Source organism: Dysidea avara, chromosome 9 (genome assembly GCF_963678975.1).
Source record: "Dysidea avara chromosome 9, odDysAvar1.4, whole genome shotgun sequence".
Classification (NCBI taxonomy): Eukaryota; Metazoa; Porifera; class Demospongiae; order Dictyoceratida; family Dysideidae; genus Dysidea; species Dysidea avara.
The window spans coordinates 24,137,492-24,158,252 of record NC_089280.1 but is presented as its reverse complement, the minus strand read 5'-3'; the positions used below and the strand labels follow the sequence as shown (position 1 = coordinate 24,158,252).

General features: G+C 36.8%; 1 protein-coding gene across 2 annotated transcripts in view; it reads left to right on the top strand.

The window, feature by feature from the left end:
* Positions 1 to 20,761, top strand: part of LOC136265690 (ABC transporter G family member 20-like) — a 52,895-nt gene that overhangs the window by 22,294 nt on the left and 9,840 nt on the right. Inside the window, exons 7-16 of one of the 2 annotated variants that reach the window (XM_066060585.1) lie at positions 722 to 796; positions 843 to 933; positions 2,036 to 2,126; positions 4,209 to 4,327; positions 8,338 to 8,402; positions 8,454 to 8,557; positions 9,766 to 9,818; positions 11,004 to 11,051; positions 19,891 to 19,940; positions 20,480 to 20,545. In XM_066060585.1, the coding sequence (XP_065916657.1) occupies positions 722 to 796; positions 843 to 933; positions 2,036 to 2,126; positions 4,209 to 4,327; positions 8,338 to 8,402; positions 8,454 to 8,557; positions 9,766 to 9,818; positions 11,004 to 11,051; positions 19,891 to 19,940; positions 20,480 to 20,545 (762 nt within the window). The remainder of the gene's footprint in view (positions 1 to 721; positions 797 to 842; positions 934 to 2,035; positions 2,127 to 4,208; positions 4,328 to 8,337; positions 8,403 to 8,453; positions 8,558 to 9,765; positions 9,819 to 11,003; positions 11,052 to 19,890; positions 19,941 to 20,479; positions 20,546 to 20,761) is intronic. The other variant, XM_066060586.1, reaches the window with a different exon arrangement.

The window sequence follows — 20,761 nt, the reverse complement described above, 5'->3', positions numbered from 1 at the left end:
GTGTGGCTGGTCAATAAACCATGTGAACTGTTTGCCTATGTGCTGTAGAGGGTGGTTAATGACCAAAAAATATTGTGTCGAGGCTTTTGTAAGCTGTGTATCCATTCGAATTGAAGGGGGACATGTCCCTTTTGTACACAAATGAAAATTAAGAGCAGCCATGAGACTTTGTCTAACACAATAGACAAACTATAAAAAAGGTGAGAAGATGCTTCTATTAATTTGTGGTTTAAAGAGTTACTTCCTTAGCTACATAATTGATGAATTGTAAAATAATTACAATATACATGATAATCAAGTAATTTTCACAAAACAAAGCTATAATAATTGATAGCATGCTGGTCCGCGAATTGATACCAGTAAAAACAAATAGGACATGTAAGGAGGAGACAATGATACTGTATAGGTCTATGATGTGTGCATTGTACATATTGCCATATGCCAATGGTTCTGAAGCAATGTCTTAACAGTGACAAAATCAAGCCTGTAGCCTTAGCCATTATAAGTTACACTTGTCTGAAGGAATTAGTCAGTCAGTAGAAAATTCCACTTAATAAAATTTTGTGGCAGTTTATTGGAAGCATTTTGGGTCACTTACAATACTGCCAAGGTGCCATGAAGATATCGTGAGGCTGGTTTCTGGTTAATATTTTTTTGTGAGAAAATGTAAACCTCCCTAATATACATTACTATTGTACTGTCAATTATTTTGATATCACAGACATTGGAAGATGTATTACTGAAGTTCTCTGAAGAAGATGAAACAGCTGGACAGACAAAGGCCAGAGCATCCATTGTACGTGGCTCTTATGATTTCATGTAACTCATATTTCTGTTAACAGAAATCCTTCACTACAGTAGAGCCAACTGAGCTAACATCATTGGTGCAAAGCACAGATGATGATGATGTAAAGCCACCACCATTATTCACATGTAAGGTTGTACTGCCTGGCATAGATAGACGTACTACATATGTATGACTGTTTTTTTTTTAAAACCATGCTCATGCTCACAGCTGAAAGGCCAGCTGTGGGCATTTGCCTTGTTTTCTAAAAAAATAATGTGTGCCTACATACGTACATGCGTATGTACATACGTATCTGTCTACCTATCTATGTTTACTTACCCACATGAGCAAAACCATAAATGGTAAAAGCAGCCTGCATGTAAGAAGTAAAAGCTAAATGAAGACTGTATTAAACTTTTTCACAGGTGAACTTTGCTCTGAGGTGGTTTCTTTTTGGCAGTTTGAAATACGGGTGTGATAACTCTCCTCAGACTTGGTGAACTACTTTCCCTTCAGGTTTTACAGGTGTTTAACAATAAATACAATGGTGCAGGCACCAGGAATAGCCTATCCTTCAAGTTGAAAGGGGACATGTCCCATGCTTACATGAGTGAAGCTTTGTGGCTTTGTTGAAGAATTTACGGGGAAAGCAGACAAATTATAAAACAGTTGAGAAGATCTGTAATAGTTACTGTTCTTCATTTCTATCACTGTCTAATGGGTGGAACATAGCTAAAGATGAAGCATAATGGCCACTACACTTTTCAGTAATTGATTGCTGGGGCGTGCGTTCAGATACAAAATTAATTTATGGCATGCCTGGAACCATTCTTTCTTTTGATGTTATATTCATGTGTTCATAAAAAAGTAAACAAACAAGTAGAAGAAATTTAAGTTGGATTAGGGATCAAAAAATAAAAAAAAGTAGTGGGGATTAGCAAAAAGTAGTGTGTTGCCCTATACCTGCAGATATACAAATGGACACTTAGTCGCTAAGTTGTGTGTGTAGTATCCTAAAATAAACCGAAATGACTATTTAGTAGATTATATAATTAGTGGACTTAGGTTTAATTCAAAAGGTTTGGCTTGAAAACTGTTGTAAGTATAAACAATAGTAACTGAGAGTATTGGATGGAATATGAAAATTATTGCACACTGTAATGTAAAGTACTGTAATGTTGGGTTTATGTCACATATGTACAATACTTGTTGTATATGTTCGTGATAGTATTGTTTGGTTTACTACAGTTCCTAGATGTAGCTTTCCAAGTCCTCCCAAGGTGTTTAACTTAGCAGCACTTGTTTGGAAACAGTTTATGAGGTTCATACGTGAACCCCTGTGAGTTTGTGTGTGTGCAGTGTGTGTGTATAGTAGTTTATCTATACCAAAACAGCTGAGCTGTGAAACAAGACGTTTTTCCCCAAAAAACAGGGTGAAAAGAGTTTTATAATGAAATCAAGGTCATCATCACCTTTGATTTCATAGCTTTTCATCCTGGCTTTTTTGGGGCTGCACCCTTTTTTGCTGTTTTGGGATGTCACTTCTTTTTGTCATTGCTATCCCCAAAATTTTAGCTTACTTTTTACTTGTCTTTTTTGTTACTTACTACAAGAATGAGATTGAATATTTGTAGTCCGTATGTCTATTAGAGCTATTTTGTTCTTATGAATAAAATTATCACACAAACTCTCTACAGGTTGATTTGTAATGTAGCTGAACTCTACAGGGTGATTTGTTTGTAGTTGAAGAGCCATGACTTATAATTGTAACATCTCTACAAGGTGACTTGTTTGTAGCTGGACAAAAAGTAAATGTGCTGAGGGTCTGGCAGAAATATAGAACAAACTAGTCTGAAGACAAGAAATAATGATTTGAATAGTTTGATTTAGATTCTTTGTGCGTTTGTTTGTAACATAAACAAGTTCTTCAACTAAACTGCCTTCATACTGATATGCATAAGTGACTACAGGGCTAAAACTATGCCTTGGGTGATTTGCTAATCCATGGTGAACATTTTAGGCTAAATTCCAACGTTGTAGACCAATGCAAACAGAAGTTATGGCTGCGAGTATAAGCGCCTGTAGTTTATATTCAGTATAGTCACTGTACAAATGATTTTCTTGCTCTTCCTACTGTCTAGCACTATAATTCCATAAGTACTCACCATAATAAGCTGAAACTTTGGTGATCCATTCCTCGTACACTGTAGATAATGCTGAGAAAATTAAAAAATTCAGAAGTTGTGCAAACAAGTCGTTTTTTTGCAAGATGGTCACATTTGTATCTGGACTCTCTACAGGGTGACATCTTATATTGCTGAACTCTATATGGTGACTTGATTGTAGCTGAATACTCAAATTGAGTGACTTATTATGTAGCTGAACACTCTAATAGGGTAACTGCACTATTAGAGAATCTTGATCATGCACTTGTTACACTTAGTTGGTTTTCGTAGTATAACTTGGTGGTTTTTAATCTGATTAAGCCACTGAAAAGTCTTTCTAAATAATAAATTTACCTATATAATCATTTTCAGTTCATACCATTAAGTTGTTTGCCTGGTAGGCATGGCGAGTAATACCTTTTTTATTAACAAAACTCGATCATGTGTTTGTTATGGCTTTTTTTGTTAAACTACATGGCCACTATCCCGATTACTTACAAACCACAAGAGGTTTTGCACTACAACGCACAGCATAATTCATACACAAATACTGACTGTATTTATTCCGTCTATATTTAGGTGTTGGAACTAATAGTCCAAAAATTCTACTTTGACTCAAACAAAAACAGACCACAGTCCCCAATAATGAATACCATTAGAGTTTTTTATAGGTTTGATGTTCGTTTGGTCTTGTTACAGGGAGTTTTTAAAAATAGTTGTTCAAATACCCCGGTTACTCCTAGCACAGACCAATTTTCAAGGTGTTCCTTCAAGTGGTGTGTAAACCCCTATAGGCTATAGGCATGACCAAAAAATCGCATTTGTAGTTTTTCAAAAATCCCTTATATCTATTGTGTTTTTAATTCAATCTGTATGAAAATTGGACTGAAAATGCACTGTAAAATGCTCTTATTGCCTTCCATATTAGAAGTAAACAATTGACTATATAGCACAACAAGTTTTCTAAGTGGTACAAAAAGACAGCAAAAACAATGAAGAAAATAAGACAAACCTTGAGGGCACTTGATGGCTAGGCAAATCCAGCTAAATTTTAGAATATGAGGTACCTTGCCCCCAAGGGAGTTTGCATAACAAAAATGGTTAATTTTCTTTAAGGTATGAATGCTTGAAAATGGTTCCTATAAAATACACACTCTTCTGTTGCAGGCTGTACTTAGCCGCACGACACACTGTCATGTGTTTTGATGAGTAGGTAGCTACACTTATATTACAAGTGTATTGCATATTTTTTGTAGCTTGCTGTTTTTTGTTCTGTTCAGTTCACTGACACAATTATCTGTGTTTTGTCTAAGCTATGGAGGTGACATAAAAGACATCAAGGTTTACCTTACTAATCTAGATACAAATGAACCAAGTAATCCACAGTATTGTTATGTACTTATAGTGTAATACTCCCATATTGCTTATAATGTAATACTCCCATATTGCTTATAATGTTAAAATATGACTGCCACTGTATTGTACTGCAATTGAAGTTAACAACAAAGACATCACACCTGTGTGCAATGCTATCTCCTTACTGTGTGTAAAGTAACAGTGACCGTTGTATTAGGGTATATTAGCAAACGTATGACAGTTCTTGCAAGTATGCAACACTGTATACAATTCCCATTCTGTATCTCCAATTGATGTAGTCTCAAACACAACAGTGGTGGATCCAAGGGGAAGCACATGCTCCCCCCACAAAAATTTGTCCAAAACTGAGATACTTTAATAGAGCAGTCAGTCAAATACTCTAATAGAACAGTCACCGTATATAATACTATTAAGAATCTACTGCAGTTATTGCTGAGTATGGACACTAGCATCTGCAGTACCATCCCATGAACACATTTATTGGCTAGGAATGGTTTACAAATTAAGTGCACATGATCCTTTATCAATACACACCAACAGTGTACATCAAATATTTCAGCCTTGAAGCATATATAATACCTTTAGCTTCTGGGGGATATCTACTACTATCCTGGTGCACCCATCCCCCTTTCCAAACCTTGGATCAGCCCCTGCACAAGATCAACACAGCAAAAAGGCTTTACTGTAGAACAAGGCCATTGTGCTCAGGCGAGACTCCTGTAGTAAAAGTCACTGAGATACATATATATGCTTTCAACACTCTTATATTGCATATTCATTTTGCTATACATAAATAAATCAAATTTTGAAGGTCTATGTTGCAATACATTACATTTTTTTCTAATTTTCATAACTACCACATTCAAATCCAAAGCTGGTCTTAGGACTTACTATTGTATGTTTAACTTTTGTGCAGTATATTTTCCGTTTAGTAAGTACACTATAATGTACACTTCATCGCATGAATACATGGCTACTCTATTAGAGTATCTTGGTTGTGTACCTGTACATGTTTAGTTTGCTTTGATCTTCAATTGGATTTCTATTCCATCAGAAAAAGCCTTGATAGTATATCAAAATTTTTGAGAAATCATGACTTGATTTACTGTTAAACTTGCTGGACATTCAAGCTGTACCACCTTTTCTTGTAGAACTTACATGTAAACCACTAGGGTCTTTCTTTGTTCAATTTCACAAAAGTAAATGATATATTTTTAATTCAAAATATTTATTATATTTATTAATGCTTTATAGTACACATACACACATGCATGAGTTCAGGTACACACACATGACCAGATTTGTGAAAATGTACCTTTTTCACTCACAAAATTTGACCCATTTTTTGAACTTTAAAGCTTCATAACTTTTTGATGATGGTATATAATTGCTTGAAATTTCAATGAATGTAGTAGCTACAGTATCTGGCTACATTTTGATACTAAGAGAAAGTTAATCAGTATAAGCAAGAGTACATAATAATAAAAGAGGGAGGAGAGTGTCTAACTCTCAATATAATCCATACAAACACACTGCGCTCAAACCCTCCTACTTCAATCCATAAAATTTCTAGTAATAAATCAATACCTTTAAGTGAACAGAAGACTGTTGATATTTCCTAATTGAAGCAGTAGAAGTGCTACAACCTCCTTCATAGAGCAAGCCATTTGTCACCTTTGGTGGCTATAGTTGATTGCGCAAGGTCTGAGCACAGTGAGTTTGGTGAATCCACTGAAGTTAGACACTCCCCTCCCTACTCTATTATTATGTACCCTTGGTATAAGGCGTCAAGTGTTACATTATTTTGTTTGCTGGTATGTCAAATGTGTGGAAAAGGTACCTTTTTGCAAATCCGGTATGGTGCACAGAAGTACACCATATGCATTGCCATATTTGTACCTGTGTATGTACCTGAACTCATCCATGTGTGTATGTACTATATCCAAGCCATTGAAAAGAATGCAATCTTCAAAAATGGTGTTAAAAGGATGTGATAACAAAGGTGGCTTACAAAAAATACAATTAACTGCACTGATATTGATGTTAATAAACTTGTAATAGTTTTGTTACTTTTATCACTTATTTCATTTTCAAAGGTCCCACGCTTGCTTTTCTGAAATATTTTCTATAAAAATATGTGTATTCCTACATACATATCTATCAATAAATTTTTAAAAAATAAATAAATTTACCTATGTTTGACCATACTCGCCAACATGAACCAAACCACTAAAGGGTAAAAGCAGCTAAATTAAGGACTAACTGAAACCTGTTTTAAACTTCCATGCAAGTAATCTTTGCTCTGAGATGTGAGTGGTTTGAAATCCGAGTGTAGTGACTTTCTACATTAATTTTGTGAACAACCTTCCCATTGAGCTTTATAGGTGTTTAACAATTGAAAAACAGTGTAGCAGGCCTCATAGGTTACCAGGAATCGTGTATCCCTTTGAGTTTAAAGGAAGCACCTTGTTTTTTGTAGTGTTGGCATCATTACCTTTAATATACTTATGGTTTGTAAAGAGAAGCCATCAAATGCTTTGTGTTTTTGTGACTCAAAATGCCTGAAGCAGCTCTTACTGTGTAATTATTTTGCAAACTATCTCTGTTGTCTGTAGGACACAAGATAATCTTTATTGAAATCATTTAAATACTCTATCAGCTTTAACAAAATATATACCCCGTGGGCATTCAAAGGCACTGCTCAGGGTTTAACTTAACTTTAACTTGCATATTGCCCGGGCAATATCATGGGAACACAGTTTGTTCATGGCTTTGATGCCCAACCAGTTCAACATCTAATTGTGGGTTTTGGTTTACATGTCAGTAGGCTCAATGTAATTGTTAAGTTTTGACTAGTTGGTAGTTACTAACCTATGATCAGTAAAGTAATCATTTCGGCAATGCATGGATGCGTATTTCTACCCACCACGTTTTAGCTATTGAGCACAACATCCCAGACTATCACTGTTGTCTTTATAAGGACTTGTAGCTCAGCAAAGGTTGGAACATGACCCTATCCAGGGGCGTAGGGAGGGGGGGTTCCGGGGGGTTCAGGAACCCCCCTGTAAAATTTAGACTTCTGCAAGCAGGATCCTAACACACCATTTAGTGTGGCAGGACAAAATAAGTGAGCAATATAGTGTAATGGCACAGCACAACAATTGATAAAACTTACATTCATCTCTCAGGGAAGGATTTACAGAGGTAACATGAGCCCTCTTCAAAACTTGTTAAAAAGATCGATATACTCTAATAGAGCAGTCAGGTATATACTCTAATAGAGCAGTCAGGTATACTCTAATAGAACATGCATGTAAATATCCATGTCCATATGAAGTTTTTCAGACATTCCAACATTAAATGCAAAACTTAGCATGACCTTATACTGCTATAGCTTTGGTGTGCAGTGTTTAAAGATATAGAGCTCCAGTAATTTATCACTTGTGTTATGCGAAATGAATTCATGCTATGCATATTTGTATAGTTATATTGTTTTGATTGTCATTTGTATCAGTGGATTCATGGCCCCTATACCACAGTGAGATATAACCATCACTTACAGATTACTATATGTGTCTCTATGTGTTATGCTGTCTATTTCCACTAGGTGACTTTATCTAGTACTACCTTCATCCCAGGGGCACTTAATGCATCATGGTTAATGTACTTTTTGCATAAAATATAGCAATTTGCTGAGTTTTAATTTATTAAAATATTGAAAGTCTCTCAGCAGCTGGGGGCTGCGCCCCCAGACCCCTGCTTCTAGTAACTCAATGCTGGTGCTGGAACCCCCCTTCAAAAAATCCTGGCTACGCCCCTGCTATCTTAAGTATCATATTTCTGTTGTTTTCTTCAGGTGCCAATTAAAAAGCACCAAGGTGTTGTGAGGCTTGTTTTAAGTTTTCAATAAATGTTTTTTGCAGGAAAACACTAATTTTCATGATCCCTACTATACAGTACTACCATACCATAGTGTACATAAATATGTTTTTTGCTTAATTTGTGTAGCTTTATTTCCACGTCCTCTCGGTGAGCTATTTATTAATCATATTGATAGAGACACGATAGATTTGGTATGGATATTTATATCTTCGAAAGTTTCTCTAGTATTAATTTATTCATAGAAATTTACAAGTGACCCTCAAGAAGGAATGAAAAAAGTGGAAGATGGAAAAGCTGTCGCATATGTGCTGATTCCTGTAAACTATACAGACAACTATTTTCAAAGGTAATATTGTTGGTAATGTGTTACTTTAATCTCATATCAGTACAGTGAAACAAAGTCACTATATAATGACTTGGTTGGGCCATCATTACTTGTTTCCCATCCCTAGATGCAGCATAAACTGATGCAGGCAGGAGATGATTATTAAAAATGCACTTGACTGTTGCGATCTATAGGGCGGTTATGGGAGACCAGGAATATGCGTAACAATGATGGCCTTAAATTGACTGTCTAAAAAGTCATATAAAATAATCTCTATATTCTGGTCAAAAATCTCAATATTGAAGCTGATCAACTTTTACTGTGTGTCTCTGTGTAATGTAATAATGAAAAAAGTGGAAGATGGAAAAGCTGTCGCATATGTGCCGATTCCTGTAAACTATACAGACAACTATTTTCAAAAGTAATATTGTTGGTAATGCAGCAATGTGTAGTGACTCTAGCATTGAAGAAGAATCAGACACCATTTTGTAGAAACTTTCATCTTCTCCAATTAACTCACCAGTTTTTCAACTAAATAGCATGCAAAAGACAAGTTGGTCACTGACTAATAAATTTCACATTTACTCAAACTTTCCTTATCTGGTTACATTTGTATAGACATATTATGTGTCACAGTGTGACTGTTGTTTCCTTCTGACCTTGGGAGGGCAATAGAGTGATGACAGATGATGTTATGGGCTTGGCGCTTCCTTGTAAAGTCAACTACACATGAAATAAGTGTAGCTAGTTGTAATTTTTATGAATCGGTGTATGGAAAAAGTATAAAGTTATGATAGGGAATAATGGTGAGATCACAGTGCAGAAGAAGTTCATTTTCAGCTCATGCACTGGTCTTTTTCCTTGTGGTCTAGCAGAACTTTAGCGAAATTCTTTGAATGTTCAATTAGAATATTTGTATTTAACCACCTTAATTTAAACCACAAGTCCTGAATATAGTTTGGACACCTCTCATTAATTCTTGGAAGAATTTAGGCCTTCCCTGGCTCCTTCCATTTTCGTTGCTTAAAACACAATTACACTTGTGAGTTTTGTAGCTAGCATATAGTTTTTTTAATTGAGGATGATTTAATATACACCAAGCAACTTCCCAAACCCACCTCTGGTTTCATCTTCATAAATGAAATAGTGTTTATCTTCTTGTGTACTTTGTGATAAGGTACTCAGTTTTCCATAATGTAATCACATATAATACTTTGTTATCCATGCAGGACAGTTGATGTGTGCGTTAAGATGTTAAAGCTATCTCCTGTTGATATTACTGGTGAGGTCTCAACTGTGACTTGTGTATCCAATTGGATAGAGCTGGGACTCTTTTGTGTGTTGACAGGTTTCTATTCTAGATAACACTTTCTTGGACCAGTCATCAAAAGAAATTTATGTATAATTTTTTGCTTTAATGCAGCTTCTTGCTTAGTTGGTTTAATTAGTCCTCACGTGCTGAGATAGTAAGCTTCAGTATGATTACGTATCTTTATAAATGGGCATCAATTTCTAATGATTGCTATGACATACGTACATAGACAAAGTGAATGTTTTCCATGATTTTTAGAGACCCACTCGCAGAATTTTATTCATTCACTTTCAAAGCTTACAATGTTTAGCATAGCCTAGTGCGTGAGTGTGGTACATATCCCAGCACCTCGTGATACTGTAGGTCTGTAACCAGTTTAATTATGTAGAGAACAATCCCTCGGTACAAACTCTTGTAGAATAGAAACTCTCACAGAAACATACTACTATACGCACAGAAATTTTCATGGTATGTAATTTTCACAAATTTCAAGATTGACAGACACAGCAATTGTGAAAATAAGATCCATGAAAATTTCACAGTGTGTAACATAATTAATTTTTTGCTTTGACAATGACCAGCACTTTTACCATCACTAATTGCATTCGTGGCTATAGGGATATATCCCCAGACGATGAATTCGTGAGAGAAATTCTAGAAATGCAAGACACCCTGGCCCATTATGGTAGCTAGTGCTTCAGAACATAATAGAGATTTTTTAGTGGTACTTGAGATTGCTTTCAGCTCTCTGTTAGCACAATCAACTGTGGTACATTGCTTGGCTTGGCTGGCTTAAAGTTATACCTTATATCTCTGCAAGCTTGCAACTCTTCAACCATGAAAACCACAGGCGACTAGACTACTTGACCACTACCTTAAAACACTGAAATTTAAAATTTCTATTCCATCATTGATGCTTATAGACTCCACAGCCTTTTGTTGGCCACCACCTTTGATGTCACAACTCTTTTCCTTGGTTTAATTATTGATGGCCATCCCCTTTTGATGTACGTACGTAGATTGTTTACATTTCTGTAACCTGATATCTGCTCACACCCTTCTTGGACGTGGTCCTTGGGTTTGGGCTTAGGGAAATCCCTCATGGGCATGGTATAACGTATACTTAATTTAATATAATTATTTTGTTATCTTTAGAAGAACAACTGGATAATGCTACAATCCAAGTGTCAATGGATGTTGTCAGTGAGTCATAAATTTGAATTGTCACGACACTTGTGAACATGCCCACATCTGTTTATAATTATTACCTTATGTACCTAATTTACCAGTTATGTATTTGCTATAAATCATTCAGTACGTGGTATCACCAGTATTCAGTATGTTATCAACAAAAGAATTCACCTGCTTAATTGTACATAGTAGAATTACTAACTTTAAAAAATGCACTCACAAAGTGATCAGAAACAATCCTAGTGATTTCTTCTTTTTCTGTTGCTAATACTTAATAACAATATACTGACTAACTGATCTTTGAAACATTCATAAAAGTGACAAAACCAACTCATGTTTATCATGATACAATAAGTTAACATATATAAATCAACATGCAGCTATAAAATGTTTGTGCTTAAATCAGTGACATAATTCACTTTAAAAAACAGCAGTATATGTATAACATAGTAATCTCTAACCCAGTGATGTGCCCAGGTTTAGAATAGTAGTGGCTACGAGAGACAGGGTTGGGTTCAGAAATGTAGTGTGGGACCTTAACTTTGTGTGTCATAGGTGAATCTGTAGTGGTTGTTGAGTGATAGTGGTGGCTATTTTATTTGAGTGGTGGTTGGTACCGACCACTGCCGACCACTGTGGGCACATCCCTGCTAACCAATATCAAGACTCACGGTAGTGAGGCACGCAACCGAGAAAATACAAAGCGTATGCCACGATTAAACATGCGAGGTGACTACTGTGCGTTATTTATGTGTACGGACGGTTTTGAAATTTTAGCCATGAATTACACAATTATTCTTGTTAGAGATGTGCCTAATTTAATTTTAATTTTTAATTTTAGTACGTATATGCCTCTAATATTTTTTATCATCTTTGTTTTCGTAGTTTTCTTGTCACACCCTTATGTTAAGCATGGGAGATTTCGGCTTGTTTTACTTCTATCTATCATAATTACTACTGAAGGCATTTATGGAATACTATTAACACAGCCACTTTCTGGTACTGGATTGTTCCTATACCAAATTTCATTGACCAAACGTCCAATCCAGACAATAACTTTTAAAGACATACAAACCCAGCATTCATATAAACAGATTGCGAAAGTATGAAGACGTAACTTCTCTAGGAATAGTGTTCATGATAATTCTATTTAGTGCCACTCATGTACAATCACATGAGTGCCTTTACTCAGGTAGAAATACACTCCAAAATGTCCAAATTCACACTGAAGTTTCTTGTGAGATGGTGTTCACATGCAGTAAAGCCAGACAACTAGCTATTAATTATACTTTGTGTTACTTGTCACACAGGTTAATAATGTTGATTTATATATGAGCAATAAAATATTTCACAAAGTGTTATTTCATCTTGTGGTGTATTCCAAGGGTAGGCTTAATGCTGATGCCTTCACTTAGCTTGTTTTGCAGTCACTGGTACGTGTTATCCAGTTGTCTAGCACTTGACAGCCAGTGCTGGGGGTGGTGGTAAGGGCATTCCAGGAAAAATCCACCACTATCACTCTCTCCTCTACTCCTGGTCCATACCTGGATTTAAGGGAAACAATATGAAATTAACACCACCAATTATGTTGCGTACACATGTTGTGTGTATGTCTCGTGCTTGTGTACAACATATGCATGTGAGCGTGTAAAATAGTACATGTGCATATGTGTACCAGTTAGTGATCTCTTTTAAAGTGTGGTCCTTTACAAACAACCTGTGCTGTAAGTGGCAATTAAGCCACCAAGTGTATTTGGTTCTTACGAAAGACACCTTCCCCCAATAGCTAGCCAAAGTCTGAATTGTACTGGACCTGTCAAGAAAACAAGTGGCTGGGGCGTGGGTTTCCAAGGGGTTCAGGAACCCCCCTGTAAAATTTAGACTTTCTGCAAGCAGGACCCTAACACGTTACACACCATTTAGTGTGGCAGGACAAAATGAGTGAGTGATATAGTGTAATGACACAGCACAACAATTGATAAAACTTGCATTCATCTCTCAGGGAAGGATTTACAGAGGTAACATGAGCCCTCTTCAAAATTTGTTTAAAAGATTGATATATTTAAAAATAGAGCAGTCAAGTATACTCTAATAGAACATGCATGTAAAATCCATATCTGTATGAAAATTTTCAGACATTCTAACATTAAATGCAAAACTGAGCATGACCTTATACTGCTGTATCTTTGCTGTGCAGTGTATAAAGATATAAGACTCGAGAAATTTATCACTTGTCATGCAAAATGAATTCGTGCTATGCATATTTGTATAGTTATAATGTTTTGATTGTAAGCCATGATGTTTGTATCAGTGGATTTATGGTGAGATAACTATCACTTACAGATTACTATATGTGCACTTATGTGTACTTTTTGCATAAAATATAGCAATTTGCTGAGTTTTGATTCATTAAACTATTGAAAGTCTCTCGCCCCCCAGACTCCTGCTTCTGGTAACTCAATATTGCTGTTGTAATCCCCTTCGAAAATCCTGGCTACACCCCTGACACTTTAATTGTATGGTCAATTTGAAAAGGAGAATCTTTGGTAACAATTTGATGGCATGCACTATAAGCACATTTAGCATGCACATAGACTGTGCAACAGCAAAAGATCAAAATTTAGAGGAGGTTCTACAGTATCCCTTAGTACATAAATATACCAGCCAACTTGTAATATTGACATCACACATCCCCACACTACTAAGAAATGAGGGGTCTGCCATAAGCAAAAAATCATCTACAGGATTTACACGGAGATCTAATTTTTTAGATTTACAGATTATCTTTAATGGCCTATGAGATTTACTCCTCATTGCTGACCCCTCACTAAGAAAGATATCTGTAAATAAGTGAGCACTAAATAGAATATACTAAATGTGGACCTATCATATAAACACCGAGACCATTTCAGTGAGCAAAAGATTTGAGGTCACGGCAAGCTATGGAGCTTGATAGAGGTTTGTAAGTTGTATGTGGGGCTTTAGAGATGTGTGAGAATGGCAGTGAATATGAATAGCTAGTGCCAGCATAGCTGTCTAGGGACCATTTACTGTATATTCCAGTAAATTTGTTTACAAAAATAAAAATCTATACAAAAGCATCTTTGCTGTAAAAAAGGGCGTGTCCAAGAAACTGCAAGTAACTGTAATAACTGCAACTAAAAGATCTGATATCTGGTATGGCCAAGAAAGAATGTAAATGCCACCAAGTAAAGATTAAAGATTGGAGAATTTGTACTGACTGATGTTCTGTATTCAGTCTTGCTGCTTTCTCAATCAATACCTTTAACAAGTCATTTGACCACCTTTTTTAGCTGCAGTTATCAAGACACACGGTAGTGTGTCGTGCGGCCCAAGAAGCCGGCGCGTAACACCCGTGAGTATATTGACAGGAAGAAAGAAAACGCAATTTTCGCACCTCCGTAGCTCTGTGCTTCCTTGATGAAACAAGACGATTTTTGCTGTGGACATGCCCCCCAACTGCAGCACTCTACATTCCAAATTTGAGCGAAATCGCTTCGCGCGTTCCCGAGATATGCGACTTCAAAAATTGGCTGAGTTTCTTCGTTTTTTTTTTCTTCTTCTTCTTCTTATTTTTCTTTTTCTTGTCGCACACTTACAAAAACTGCTATAAAACTCGAACGCGTTATCCGATTGCCTTGAAATTTGGCACACAGAAGGGGGGTATAAAGGCGCATCTCGGTACCAAGTTTGGCTGGAATACCATAAACAGACAAAGAGTTATGAGCGATTATGCACGAAAAATAACACCAATATGTTGTCACGCCTACAGGGTAAACCGCGTATGGGAAGAAGCTGAAAATCGGTGGGTGAATTGGTTAACTATTGAACCTCAAACCTTTTGTGGTTTGAAAGAAATCGAGCTAAAAACCAGGAAGATACAGCGAAAAAATCAACAGTGTGTAACAATTACGCAATCGAGATTAGCTAATTTTTAATATTTTTATTTTATTATTATTATTATTATTATGCTTGCCACGCCTACCAGGTAAACCGCTTGGGGTAATGCTTTCAAAATCGCTGTACAGATGGAGTTATCATCTTAGAAAGGCTCTTCAATGGTGTAGAAGAATCAGACTTAAAGCCACGGAGTTATAACACGAAATCCAACTTGGTGTAGCAAGTGCGAGATCGAGATACTCTAATAGAGCAGTCATCCTAATAGAGCAGTCACCCTGAACAGAATTCAAGAGATCAGTTAGAAATAAGTAACCTGTATAGAGATCAGCTACAAACAAATCACCCTGTAGAGAGTTCAGCTACAAACAATTCACCCTGTTAAAACATCAGTTAGAAGAAGATTTCTTGTAGAGAGTTCAGATACAAACAAATCACCCTGTTGAAAGATCAGCTAGAAGATGTCACCTTGTAGATACTTCAGTTACAAAGAAACCACCATGTAGAGAATTCAGCTACAAACTAGTGACCCTGTAGATACATCAGCTAGAAGAAGTTACCTTGTAGAGAGTTCAGCTACAAAGAAACCATTCTGTAAAGAGCTCAGCTGCAAACAAATCACCTATACAGAATTCAGCTACAAACAAATCACCCTGTAGAGAGATCAGCTAGAAGAAGTTACCTTGTAGATAGTTCAGCTACAAACAAATCATCCTGTAGAGAGATCAGCTAGAAGAAGTTACCTTGTAGATAGTTCAGCTACAAACAATTCACCCTGTACAGAGCTCAGTTAAAAGAGGTTTCCTTGTAAAAAGTTCAGCTACAAACAAATCACCCTGTAGAGAGATAAGTAAGAAGAAGTTACCTTGTAGATCGTTCTGCTACAAATAATTCACCCTGTAAAGAGATCAGCTAGAAGAAGTTACCTTGTAGAGAGTTCAGCTACAAAGAAACCATCATGTAGAGAATTCAGCCGCAAACAAATCATGTATAGAGAGTTCAGCTACGAACAAATCTCCCTGTAGAGAGATCAGCTAGAAGAAGTTTCCTTGTAGAGAGTTCTGCTACAAACAAATCACCCTGTAGAAAGATCAGCTAGAAGAAATCACCTCGTAGAGAGTTCAGCTTCAAAGAAACAATCATGTGAGAGTTCAGGTACAAACAAATTGTCCTGTAGAGAGATCAGCTAGAAGAAGTTACCTTGTAGAGAGTTCAGCTACAAAGAAACCATCATGTAGATAGTTCAGGTTCAAACAAATCACCCTGTAGAAAGATCAGCTATAGAAGAAATCACCTTGTAGAGAGTTCAGCTACAAAGAATCTATTGTGTAGAGAGTTTAACTACAAACAAATCACCCTGTAGAAAGATCAGCTATAGAAGAAATCACCTTGTAGAGAGTTCAGCTACAAAGAAACCATCATGTAGAGAGTTCAGCTACAAACAAATCGGCCTGTAGAGAGATCAGCTAGAAGAAATTACCTTGTAGAGAGTTCAGCTATAAAGAAACAATCATGTAGAGAGTTCAGCTGCAAACAAATCACCTGTAGAGAGTTCAGCTAGAAACAAGTCACCCTGTAGAGAGATCAGCTAGAAACAAGTCACCTTGTAGAGAGTTCAGCTAGAAGAAGTAACATTGTAGAGCTACAAAGAAGCTACCATGTAGAGTTCAGCTGCAAACAAATCACCCTGTAGAGAACTCAGCTACAAACAAATCGCCCTGTAGAAAGATTAGCTAGAAGAAGTTACCTTATAGGGAGTTCAGCTATGAACAGATCACCCTGTAGAGAGTTCAGCTACAAACAAATCACCCTGTAGAGAGTTAAGTTACAAAGAAACCACCATGTAGAGAGTTCAGCTGCAAAAAAAATCAATCACTCTGTAGAGAGTTCAGCTAGAAGAAGTCACCTTGTAGAGAGTTAAGCTGCAAATAAATCACCCTGTAGAGAATTCAGCTACAAACAAATCACCCTGTAGAAAGATCAGCTAGAAGAAGTTACCTTGTAGAGAGTTCAGCTACAAAGAAACCACCATGTAGAGAGTTCAGCTGCAAACAAATCACCTGTAGAGAGTTCAGCTAGAAACAAGTCACCCTGTAGAGAGATCAGCTAAAAACAAGTCACCCTGTAGAGAGATCAGCTAAAAACAAGTCACCCTGTAGAGAGTTCAGCTAGAAGAAGTCACATTGTAGAGAGTTCAGCTACAAAGAAACTACCACGTAGAGAATCCAGCTGCAAACAAATCATCCTGTAGAGAGTTCAGCTAGAAGAAGTCACCTTTTAGAGAGTTCAGCTACAGAGCAACCACCATGTAAAGGGTTCAGCTGCAAAAAACTCAATCACCTTGTGGAAAGATCGGCTAGAAGAAGTTACCTTGTAGAGAGTTCAGCTACAAAGAAACCACCATGTAGAGAGTTCAGCTGCAAACAAATCACCTGTAGAGAGTTCAGCTAGAAACAAGTCACCCTGTAGAGAGTTCAGCTAGAAGAAGTCACATTGTAGAGAGTTCAGCTACAATGAAACTCCCATGTAGAGAGTTCAGCTGCAAACAAATCACCCTGTAGAGAACTCAGCTACAAACAAATATGCAGTGAAAAAGATCAGCTAGAAGAAGTTACCTTGTAGAGAGTTCAGCTACAACGAAACCACCATGTAGAGAGTTCAGCTACAAACAAATCACCTGTAGAGAGTTCAGCTATGAACAGATCACCCTGTTGAGAGTTCAGTTAGAAACAAGGAATCCTGTAGAGAGATCACCTAGAAGTATCGCCTTGTAGAGTTCAGCTACAAACAAATCACCTGTAGAGAGTTCAGCTACAAACAAATCACCCTGTAGAGAGATCAGCTAGAAGAAGTTACCTTGTAGGGATTTCAGCTACAAACAAATTACCCTGTAGAGAGTTCAGCTACAAAGAAACTATTCTGTAAAGAGCTCAGCTGCAAACAAATCACTTGTACAGAATTCAGCTACAAACAAATCGCCCTGTAGAGAGATCAGCTAGAAGAAATTACCTTGTAGATAGTTCAGCTACAAACAAATCACCCTGTAGAAAGATCAGTTAGAAGAAGTTACCTTGGAGAAAGTTCAGCTACAAAGAAACCATTTTGTAAAGAGCTCAGCTGCAAACAAATCACCTGTACAGAATTCAACTACGAACAAATCACCCTGTAGAGATCAGCTATAAGAAGTTACCTTGTAGATAGTTCAGCTACAAACAAATCTCCCTGTAGAGAGATCAGCTAGAAGAAATTACCTTGTACATAGTTCAGCTACAAAGAAACCACCATGTAGAGAGTTCAGCTGCAAAGAAATCACCCTGTAGAAAATTCTGCCAGAAACAAATTGCCCTGTAGAAAGATCAGTTAGAAGAAGTTACCTTTTAGAGAGTTCAGCTACAAAGAAACCATTCTGTAAAGAGCTCAGCTGCAAACAAATCACCTATACAAAATTCAGCTACAAACACATCACCCTGTAGAGAGATCAGCTAGAAGAAGTTACCTTGTAGATCGTTCAGCTACAAACAATTCACCCTGTAGAGAGAGCAATTAGAAGAAGTCACCTTGTAGAGTGTTCAGTTACAAAGAAACCACCATGGAGATTTCTGTAATCAATATATGTGACCGGATTTGCGAAAAGGGGTCTTCCACACACATCCAATTCCGTAAATGTTGGAGACCATAACTCAGTGTTCAAGTAACATATTAACCTGAACATTTCACCATGTATTCAGCTATAGTGGTGCTCACCACTGCCCAAATATCAAGGCAATAGCTCTTTCCAATCTGAAGTTATCAATTGTCAAAGTTGGCAAATTGGACCCCTTTTCGCAAATCCGGTCACATATGTATTATACAGTATATATAATTTGTACATTTACTGATAAAATATTTAAAGTACATCTACTTCATCTTTTCTTCTTCCTGTAGTAAAGAAAAAAACATAGGTTAAAAAAGTCCCAAAGCTGGCCATAGGCCGGCTTTGGGGTATACAAATACAAAAAGAAATGAAATCTAATCCAAAACAGCCAAGCTGTAAAAAAAGTGTGCGGCCCTCAGAAAGGCTGTGGTGAAAAAAGATGTGAAATCCAAGGTGGCGGCCAAGAAATGGCTGTGATGGTAGGTTAGTGGTAAAAATTTTAATAACGACAATTCAGGTGAATTTTTGTGAAGCGGCACAAAAATTCACCTGAATTGTCATTATTAAAATTTTTACCACTAACCTACCATCACAGCCATTTCTTGGCCGCTACCTTGGATTTCACATCTTTTTTCACCACAGCCTTTCTGAGGGCCGCACACTTTTTTTACAGCTTGGCTGTTTTGGATTAGATTACAGTTACTTGTAGTTTTTTGGATGCACTCTTTTTTACAGCAAAGATGTTTTTGCATGGATTTACCACTACGAATTAAGACCAAGTATTTGTGATTAGATTTACAAAAGGTGTCAGCTCATATGGAGTTGGCCAGACAGCAGCAATTGGTTGGATGCTTTCTGGGACTGTAATAAACACTCTGAGTGGATATACTGTAGATAACCTCTACTGGCCTCATACTAAGCCTGGCAGCTTCACTTATCTTTCTTGCTTACTAAAGTTGCATACATAAGTTGCTCACTCACCATCCTTATTCTACCAGCTCTAGTGGTGCAGTGAAACACTAATTTCAAGTGGTATAGTGTTCTTCCAATAGATACCTTGTACAAAGTACTTTATCACGAATCCTGTCATATTATTTTATTAATAATTTGCAATAACGTTTTTTTGTAAAGTTGCTATTACACTCTAATTGTATCACGAGTATCATGAATCATGATATTAGAAAATTTGTATTATTCATTATAGGGAGAATGTGTCTTGATAATCATTGTGATATTGTACATCACTATAGTCATTGGTAGACTTCACTGTACATGTGCTTTTTTTTCTTCCCAATATAGACCAAGAGATTTATTCCACTGTGAACTTAACCTTGACCAAGGCACATGAGGTACATACAGTATAGTGTGTGCATTTGCTTAGGCTATGCGCAAACATGTGTGTATGTGTGTTGTATTTCACCCTGAATGGCAATGTGTCCTGTAGAAATACAACAGAAATTTGTTGAAACTTTGTGATACTTAGTCTCTCTATTCACTACTGTACTATAACTAACAGCTAGCTAGAGGGACAGATGAGTAGATTGTGTATCGGTGGTGATTGAAATACACTGGACGACTAAACTATAATTATATAGTGAGAGGCTTGCATAAAATGATTTTTAAAAATGAATAACGGCTTTACTTTTGATGTTGAAAACCTGGCATATGAGTACAACTTTTAAACTAGAAGTACAGTATTGATATACCACACTATTCGCACACTTGGTCCATACGTAAAGAATCTCTACATATTCTATAAGAACTCCTGCATGGTTACACACACACACACACACACACACACACACGTACAAAGGCAAACGTTTGTACAGACAAACATAGACAAAATGTGTACACATTAACATTGTTTTAAAACTTGTTTCTTATGTAGTCAGTAATGAAAATTGTTGGAAGGAGCCTGAGTATCCCTGAGTATATCAGCCACCCACTGTTTAATGTAAGTGTATATACTATATGTTATTGTGGTTAGAACTAGGAAAAAGTAGGTAATAGAACTAGGTGCGGTGGAAGGGTGGTGTGTATAGCTAGGAAAACATTATATAGTCATGTCTATTTTGTATGTACACATACTAAATACATGGTAAGTGGTGATTGCACCCCGGGGGTGTGCACTGCTCGAATAAGCCGAGTGCACACCTCCCCGGGGTGTTGC